The 10,004-nt window shown below is 39.7% G+C and overlaps 1 protein-coding gene across 1 annotated transcript; it reads right to left on the reverse strand.

Moving 5' to 3' along the window:
- Positions 1-4,552: 4,552 nt before the first annotated feature.
- vgll1 (vestigial like family member 1) lies at positions 4,553-8,109 on the reverse strand. The gene is made up of 4 exons (XM_080416203.1): positions 7,879-8,109; positions 6,251-6,464; positions 5,405-5,818; positions 4,553-5,244 (listed from the first exon to the last, which is right to left on the reverse strand). The coding sequence occupies exons 2-4, from the start codon at positions 6,441-6,443 to the stop codon at positions 5,213-5,215; spliced, it is 639 nt and encodes a 212-aa protein (XP_080272329.1). The 5' UTR covers positions 6,444-6,464; positions 7,879-8,109; the 3' UTR covers positions 4,553-5,212.
- Between the last annotated feature and the right edge of the window lie 1,895 nt (positions 8,110-10,004).

The following is a 10,004-nucleotide window of genomic DNA, read 5'->3' on the forward strand; positions in this document are numbered from 1 at the left end:
CAGACGGCTATAGCACAAGTGATAATAACTATGATAACACCACCAGATTGTTCTCAAACGGATATTACCTCACCTGGCCTTGGTGTGACCTAAACGGACACTGGCACAGTGTTCTGCCTCAGTCTGTCTCAAATTGCTTGTGCCCTGAGATCAGTTTTCACAAAGATGACCATATGCTGTGTTGATTGCACACTGTGTGTTGTGGTTGAGCAATCCTCTGTTGTGATCATGATAACTCTCCTCTATTCCGGGCGCCACCAACTCAGCGTATGAGTAGCAGGTGTTGCGCTCCACCTCAGCAATCCATCTCCCAGGGGTCTAGCGTGTTGCGAAAACGGGGATAGACTCCCATGCTCTGGCTGATACCGACAATAAGCCTTTCCGACCCACTTACTTAAAGGGACTACACCATGAATTTTAACTTTTTCTTCTTTTTTATGTGTTTTTGGTCTCCCCTACCTCTCTTCTATCCTCAAAAATACCCCAGTTTGAACACTCAGGCTTTCACAGCAAATCTGGGGCTTTCTGTAAATTGGTCTCAAAACAGGCCAAACTGATTTGGTCCCTGACGTAACGTCACGTCAGGGAACAATTCCTTCTGTTTTTCAGTTGTTTTTTTTGTATTTTCTTATTTTTCTTATTTTTTTCTTATTTTATTTTTTTACTTTTTCCACACTGAACCAGGAGATAACATGCATACAAACTGGCTCAATAGCGCCCCGTGCCAAACAGGACAATGTGGTATTGCAGGTGAAAGTGCTTTATTAGCCAGAGAGAAGTTAGTTGGAATGAGTATATCTGAGGCTTGATTTAGGCTCAAACCTTTTGAAAAACGTTTGAGGGACATAAACAATATGATATTAAATATTATTATTATTTTTTAAATTCATGGTGTAGTCCCTTTAATAATTCTAATGATTAATGACTAATCACACTTCTGCAAGTGTGAGCCTGTAGAAGAAGATGACACCAAGGCAGTTTCACATGACGTTCTAAAAGTATTTTAAGCACACACAGAGAATATATACATTTGCACAATCAAGCCACATTACGTGACCGGAAGATATGTGAGTCAGGACCGATGTTTACATGTGTAAACTTGGAGTTGAGGTATACTGTAGGCTACAGATACAGGGACATGGACTAAGCCTCATGCATATTATAACACTGTCCAAATGTTTTCCAACAGCCTTGAAATAACAGGAACAGGAATTGGTTGAGGGACATTGCTAAAACCCTAGTCATTTTGTTTCGAAGTAGCAGTAGTTGTTTGCCTTTGAGTCAGAGTCATGAATGGAAGAATGAGAGGTATAATTGGAATAAAGACTGCTGGTGTAACCATTTGGATTCAAACATACTGTATACCACTCCACCAAACTAATCTCTCTATTTCAACCAGAAGAAACTCATTATCATATTGAATGTGGTGAAACCATATTTCCTTTCTCTAACTGAATATTCTCAATATCAACCTACTATTTTCCCTCCCCATTCTCCTTCTCTCTATCTCTGTCTTTCTCCCTCCCATCTGCATGTAGCCAATATGCACTGTATGTTCATCATTTGTGCCCACATTTAAACATATTTGTCCACTGCCTTTAATTTACAGTGATTGTGATTGATGGCTGTGGTATTGCCTGGTTCTCTCATTGTTGCCTTCTGAAGTTGGACCTGCTGCAGTAACAGATGGAAGGGGGTCAATATTAGCACAGAACCATCAATAAACCACGTTTAGGCATGTGGCCACTGCTGCTCGTCCAACTGTGGCTGTGAACGGCTCTGTGAGGTGGGGACCATGGGGTGGATCCGTTGATTATTGACCCATTCAATGAACGCATTTTCTTGTCATTTTAGATTTCTTTGGCTATTCAAAAATAGCAGATATACAAGCTCATAGCGTGGCACCGAGTGCCGCGCTATGAGCTTGTACTGTAGATCTGCTATTTGGGGAAAAATCTTGAAATGTTTTGCAAATATTTGAATATATAAAAGTTTTTAAGCGAACATCTTTAACTCAAATCTTTGCTTCTGGGGGGGTCCCTGGAAAAGAATATTTTCAGATGGGGGTCCGCGACCAAATACATATAATTTTGGGGGGTCCTTGACATGAAAAGGTTTGAGCACCACTGTTATAGCAACATACGTTAAAAAAACACATTTGTAGAACCCCAGAAGCAAAGATTTGAGTTACAAATGTTTGCTTAAAAAAACTGTATATTCAAATGTTCACGATTTTCCCAAAATAGCAGATTTACAAGCTCATAGCGCGGCACCGAGTGCCATTTTTGAATAGCCCAAGAAATCTAAAAATGACACCGATGCTTTCCTCCCGGTCTTAAAGGGTTAAGTGTCAGTTGGGGGGCTGATGCTAAACACATGAGGCTCACTTGTCATCATGTGTTACTACTCAAGGCCTGCTGAAATCTCATTACATGAAGAAATGACCATGGAGGTAGCTGAAAATAGTCCATGGTGAAAACACGTAGTGGGCCGTTTGCTGGCATTTGCTTCGGAAACCCAGGTGTTTTCTGACAATCATAGACTCGCAAATTAATTTGTTTATTGATTCTGCCTGATTCACTAGTAGTTGATGTTTTGGTTCTGGGATACATCATCGAATTAACCCCATATGGGCCATGTCTGTTCTCCAGTGTTTGACTGAGTCCTAATAACTCACAGCATCTGCTGAATGTTTAACCGGCATATTAAGAAAGAAAAGAAAAACAGAGGATATTTTGGGTATCATTCAAAATAATACTTCAATATAATTATTGTCAATTAATTTAAAAGTATTTCCAATTAAACGCCATGGTCTCAAAAACACTGTGTACTCTTGCCTTGTCTCATACCTAGACTACATCCCTCAATAATACTTTTTGTGGATGCTAGATTATAGTTGCCTGGCCTACTTGTTGTTAACTAGTTGTACGAACTCTTGTTTTATTGTTGTATTGTTTTATTGGATCTTGTTTAGTCGATACACTTATTTGTTTTAGCTCGTGCTCATTTGATTTTGCTATTTTGTCTCATCTGTTTAAGAAAGTAGGTAGCTGATATATTGCACTTTTACCTTAGCGCTAGGTATACTCTTGGTTGCTTGTTTTTGCAGGAAATGCACTTAAGACTTCTGGTGATTAGTAGTTTTCGTTCCCTACCTATGTTGAATGCACTTATTGTAAGTCGCTTTGGATAAAAGCGTCTGCTAAATGACTGTAATGTAATGTAATGTAATGTAATAAGTAAACTCACACACCTTCCAATAGAGTTTGCATTAACAGTGACTCAAAGGGTTGGTTTCTCCAGGATTTCCTGTGCCTATTATGCCTTGGATTTAATAAATCTTCTTTCACTCCATGATCTTCTTGTACTGCAACTTGTTAATCTGAACAGTTGGTGTGACAGCATGAGAGGGTAAAGCGACTATAGGGAGTGAATGGAGCCCTGAAGAACATTAAGATGTCTGAGCAGAGGGAGTGTCTGAGTAGACCCAATTACACAGCAAATCTCATCTGGACAGTGTGGTGTTAAAATGGACAGCTGACAGATTGACATGCTAGCTCTAATTATAGCCCTCCTTTCATGCTCTTCGTCTCCATACAGTAGTAGATGGATCTCCATTTAGTTGAAAAATAACTTCAAATTTTAACTGGATCGGTGTGTACAAGAGTGGCCTCTTCATACAGGAAAGGCACCAGACAAGTAACATGAATGATTGGGTTGTCATCATTTGTATGGTGGGTGAATAATGGAAGGAAAACCCAACATAAAGTGTCTTATTAAGGTGTTGGGCCACCAATAGCCATCAAAACGGCCTCAGTGCGCCTTGGTGTATTGTACACGTTTTTGGAACTGTGCTGGAGGGATGGAACACCATTCTAACAAAAGATTCAGGCCTGGTATCGTTCTCTTGGTGTACCCCAGTTGCACTTGTTCACTTGCGGAGAATATGGTGACGGATGACTCATCTGACAATATCCCATTTTTCCACATCTCTGTAGTGTGTAGACCAGTGCCTATGGTTTTTGCACCACTGAACTCTCCCATTAGACCCCTTGTAAAGAGGGGTCCATGCACTGCAAACCTACTGTAACATCCCTCTCTATGTAGTTGTTGACAGGCTGTTCTTGCTAACAGTCCTGCATTGACATTCTCAATCAACTGTTTTTCCGTACATATCACACTAATTCACCACGGTCATCGAATGTGAGCTTTCAGTCACAATTTGTGACCCTCTATGCCTTCACTAAATGCATAACGTCACTTTATCATGGATTCAGAATCGAGGTAAGCCTGCTCATCATTTCTATGCATGCTACTGTGCATGATAGTGATGATGATAATTGCTAACATTTTGTTTCTCCACTCATTTATTCAAGTTTTTTCTTTACATTGTCACCTGTCTATACAACTAAGGGAATAGTACCATCTTGGTCATTAGGTGTCAGTGTTGGCCATTGGGTGTCAGTATTGTTGCATACATTCTGAGTAGTGATGTTCATTATTACTAGTACAGTTCAACATTATATGACATTTGAGATTTTCTGTTTGCTCATATCTCTATTACAGTTTATTATATTTGACATGTTTTTTTGTGACATGGTGCGCTGTCAGAGAGCCTCCAAGCGTAGAATTACACAATAACTATCATTTACACCCATCTTTCTGGATATTTAGTTCACCTGCACACATCACAAATATCTTCACAGCAAAATGAAAATCATCCAAGCCAACTCTAAACATGTTAACATAGTTTCCCTATATACTGTACACATAAGAAGATTTCATGGTTTTCATTATAACTTAACACTGTACTAGTTAAATATATTGATCTGTGAATGGTTGTCCCTGCTTGACTCACAATAGAATGTCCCTTTTCAAAATCTGCTGCTCACATATTTGTGGGAACAACTTGCATGACTGTAGGCTGTACAGGAGTAGTGAGATAGTGGATGAACAGGTTTGTCAGAGAACACTGAACAACTTCTCTCAAAGGCTGTTCCAGCTGTTGCGTGTCAAGGTACTTAGGTCATTTCACTGAGACATGGTGCAGGGAATGGAAGAGCTTCTTCCTTGTTCTGGGGAGGAGGAGGTACTTGTTTGGCAAGTACCGCCCACAGCTATACAAAGGTGAACAGCGAGCCACGTGGCTTGGGTCCGTAGCCAGGTGTGATGGGTTGTAAACGTCTCTGTCTCTCTCCCCCTGCAGCCCCTCTCAATACCAATACAGGTCCTTCTTGTCTCGTCCTGAAAGAAGTAAGACAAGTATGAGGCATTTCAAAATGGAACCCCTGTGGATGAACTTAACAGGAGCCTAAACTCAACATGGTGTTTATATCTGTGAGTGAGCATCTTTTAAACTTTTGGAACAAATACGATTCTCTGTGAAGAGTGAAGTCAGGCGTACCAGTTTCAAAGCCTACAGCCGGGTCCACGGGATCCCTGTAGCCTGGAGGGGCCGGCCAGCTGGGCAGGAGGTCTGTCTTGGAGCCTGAACCCATGCTTTGGCCCACCTCTGCTCGGTCACTGTGTAACAGGTTGAGCAAAGAAGTGGCGTACTGCTGTCCGACTCCGGTCAGTCCCAACCCTTCAGGGCAGAGGGGGTATGGCATGGGGGGCAATCCCAAGCCTACTCCTACTTGCCTGGCGGGGAAGGAGGACCAGGGGCCGGGAGGGTTGTCCGCAGGGCCAAGCGGAAGGCCAGAGTGGGGCCCCTTGGAGCTGCTCAGCTGATGGCTTCCGGTGACGGACTGGAACTGCACCTCAGAATAGGAGGTAGACGCCGACGGAGCAGTGCTCCACTGACAGGACGTTGCTTGCTCTGGAAGGGACAGAGAGAGGACAGTGCTGTAGTGGGAATATGGTCTGTTGTACTGTATGTCACCCAAAGAAAGCAATCTTCTAGCTTGTTTGTAGTTTGACAACACAGCAGCACTGCCTCAGAATGTCTCAGATTGCCATATTAGTTGAAATTGTAAATGTATTTGTTATTGATTTTATTTTTCTTTATGTCTCTGCAATCCCCCCTCCCCCCAAACAAATGTCACTCAATCTATACACATTGTCCCTCAAAGGAAAAAGACCACAATGGAAAACTGTAAGCTCTCGAGCTTTTTGTGTTTTATCCTTTCGACAGATATGTAAATATACTATGTTCGTGTATGTGTATTTTTTGGCAATAAAAACTTTAATCAATCAATCAATCAGTCAATATTGTGAGCTGTAGATTATGTAGATGATAATATGCACGCACCTGTTTTGACTTGCGGCTTGCGGCTCTTTTTGCTCTTCCCTGATGGTGCCTTGGCCTTGCAGGATTTGCTGAGGGCGCGGGTGAAGTGTGCGTCCACCATACTGCCTATGTCGCCCTGGAAGTATGTCAAGACGATGCTCTGAGAATGCTCCTCCACCTTTACCGTTATGGGGCTCCCCGAGTGGTCTGCCATATGTCAGCTCTCACTGGGAAACTATATTCAGATAAACAGAAACAAAATGCAATATAAAATAAACAAAATAGAATTTAAAAAATTGTATTGTCTGTGGGCTGGCAGGTGCACAGTATGATCCACTGAATTCTGTGTAATAAAAAAAAAGACTTGATTTATTATTTAGTATTATATATATATATATATATAGAATGATAAACTCTTCTTAGCCATTTGTATTTTGATCTATAATTGTATCTATTGCAGCACTGGAATAAAGTCCTAGAAATTAAATAAACATTAAAAGAATAGCATAAAGTTAAAACGAGAACTTCTTGCTGTGTCGATGTTGTGGTCAACAATTGTCTTACACATTTGTATTCTTGAAGAAGACATTTTTTAAATATATATTTATTTGATTCATTTTATTTTGGTTTTCATCTAGCAACCATGAATTCATGTTCATACAATTACAACGTGTAAATAAGAAAAAACAATCAACATAAATTATAGTAATAGTGGTTCAGTCTAACAACTGATCCCTAACATGATCATACATATAGTTTAGGTGTATACACATACACATACATATATACATACACACACACACACACACACACACACAGAAAAAACATTGTTCAGTTGGTCAGTAAGCATCTGTCTATAATTTCACATACATAAAAAGGTTAAGTGGTTACATGATCAAAGATTAGGTCTGGTTTCTGTAAATAGTTCCAAAATGACCTCCAGGTGGAGTAAAACAGGTCCCCTTTTCCTTACAGTGTGAATCAGATTTTTTTCAATTTTAGAAAATACATTTTAAGTACATGTTCCTAATTTGTTAAGATATATAGTTACAGAACTACTTATTTTGTTATGTTGTTTTGCAAAGCACCCAAGTGCCATTCTAATTTATAAACACAGCTTACTCTGTTACCATGGACCATTTGTAAATTCATAGCACGCTTGCTCATTTATTTGCGCACTCAAACTGGATTTTAAAATAACGCCAAATCACGTAGTAATAAAAGTTCCTTTCTGTGTGGGTGGAAGTGTGGGATGGCACTAGAACTGACTGATGCCCTCCGGCACAATTCATGAACCCAATCTATAGGATATTAGAGGTACGTCAGTGGCTAATATCTGTAAACAAGAGAGAGCTGCACATATTCCTCTACATTAAATATGAAATGCCACAAACTTGTTAGTTAGATATAATAACACACATTGTGTTGTTCAACTACTGTATATCCATATCCACTGCATGGTACAGAAGAAAAAAGTTATTTTACAACAGAATTATCACTTTAACAAACACATTTCAAAACCAACCCAGTTTATGATTACATGATTAAAGTCGTCAGTGTTAATGTATCCATTTGTACGCTCTTAGTTACATTAACTGAGGATTTTACTGTGTACCATTTGCATTTAAGGTAAATGTCTTCTCCCTTACCTGACCAGGCGATTTCTATTCAAGGATGACCAAGGACCACGTACTCGGATTGACCGGCTGATCAAAGCAGGTGTATTTGCTTACATGAGCGAGAGCCAAAATTGGAATAAATGTCCCTTGACTTCGACATAGACATCAATCCCATCCATTAGAGTGAAATAGCCAGTTTGCGTTGGCTTTCTTTCCTATCCCTTCCTTCTGCAGACAGACCTCAGTTGGTGGAACCCACTGTACTGGCCAGACTGTTTGATGTGCTAGACTTGGAGGGTGTGATGCTTCATGGCAGGTATGAACAGAATGCCATCCAGCTGGTTCCACCGTGGCAGAACCTGAATGACACCTTATAAAAAACCCTCAGTGTCACACTGTCATAATGTTATGCACTGTTTTAAAACACTGAAGAGACTCACTAACAATAGGGTAGAAAATACAAGTATGTAAAAACATGTAAAATACAATTCCTACTGTATTTGGTTTTCACTTGATACTGGACATCAGATTAAAAATCCTTGATTTCTGGTGTGTGAAGAAATAATTAAAATCAGAGAAATGTTAAAGAGAAGTTATATTTGTGTACAGTATACCGTACACCAATTTGGACAATATTTGGTCAATTTGTCTTTTCAAAACAGGTGTGTGTATTGTGGTAGCATGTAAGTTATAGCCACACAACTTGCATTTTCTTTAAATTTGGAATGCCCTACCAACAGTCATAAAAAAGTGTAAATCCTTACTCTCCTTCAAAACCACTTACAGGTGGATGGAATTCGGAACTGGCCCCTGTGAAAAGTCCAAGCCTATCACCTGTGAAAAGTCCAAGCCTAAATCCCCCCTCCCCCAACATTACATTTGCACATACATGGAATTTGCACATACGTGGAATTTGCACATACGGGAATTTGCACATACTGTACCACCCTAACTATTGGGAGCAGTGGTGTTCAGTATCGGAGAAGGACGCTGTCACTAAGCCAGGAGGAGCTGGGGATTGTTCCCGAACAGATACTCTACCTCCTGAGCCACTTAAGCCCATATCAAACCACAATGTAAGACAATATTCCCATGAATATAATTTGTAGTTTTCATTGCGTATGAACAGACGCCTTTAAATAATGAGAAAACATATGTTTAAAGGAGCCTTTAAAAATAAACTTAATAAAACAAAATAAACAAAATAAACTTTTTTATTTTGTATTATTATTTTAATAGTAATAATAATCATAATAATCATAATTATTATTATTATATATTTATTATTATTATTGTTGTTGTTGTTATTGTTATCTTCATTATCTTATTAGAGCAATTATGGTGGTACCAAAAATAAACTGTAAGTAGACTTGATGCTCAGTGAAATGTAACCATGTGCTTGTGCTGCAGAAGAAGACAGTTACTCTGTTCCTACATTACAACTAACTACTCAGGTATTTATATTCAAGGTTTCAAGCCAAAAGGGCTCTTTTTCTGTTGGTTTATTGTTTTATAGTTCTTCTTCCTTCAGCTTTTCGCAAGATGGTAAATGCTAGAGACATGAAACCTTCAGGAATGCATACTGTGTACTGTATGTGCAAACTCAGACTGGGGAAAACCTTAGGCAGCCAGATGGTGGCGCTGTCTTTTCACTTTCAAATGTTCAGCTATATCTCTGAGTCCTGCACCATAACTGCAATTGAGATGAAAATTGGTATGCATTTAAGACATGTATTGGCAATTACTCGCAAAACACGTAATTTTGAACATTCCTACATTTTGTACCAATTCAAAGAACAGTAAGGCTGTGACACTATAAACCAAATCTCCATAGACACTAATAGTATGTATATGTCAGCCAGTAGAAACTCAATTCAACTTTCTAACTATTCATTACAACCACATCAGCAGCACTATGTTCTGTTTTCTACCTTCTTGTTTTCATGCTTGAGATACTAGGGAAGTTAACAAGGGGAGCTTGGAGGGGTGCAATTGTGTGTTATCATTGAACCCAGTCCAGGTAGAATCCAGGTTTAATTATTCTGGCAGTGGCCTGGTGCCGAATCGGTGGACAAGTTGGAGATCTTCCTGGTGGAGGAGTTGCTGGAATGGACCAGTTGGTTCTGTTTGGATCGGCCTCCCTGAGTCAAAGACTG

This window comes from Gymnoscopelus braueri, assembly GCF_963280865.1.
Source record: "Gymnoscopelus braueri genome assembly, chromosome: 20".
Taxonomy (NCBI): Eukaryota; Metazoa; Chordata; class Actinopteri; order Myctophiformes; family Myctophidae; genus Gymnoscopelus; species Gymnoscopelus braueri.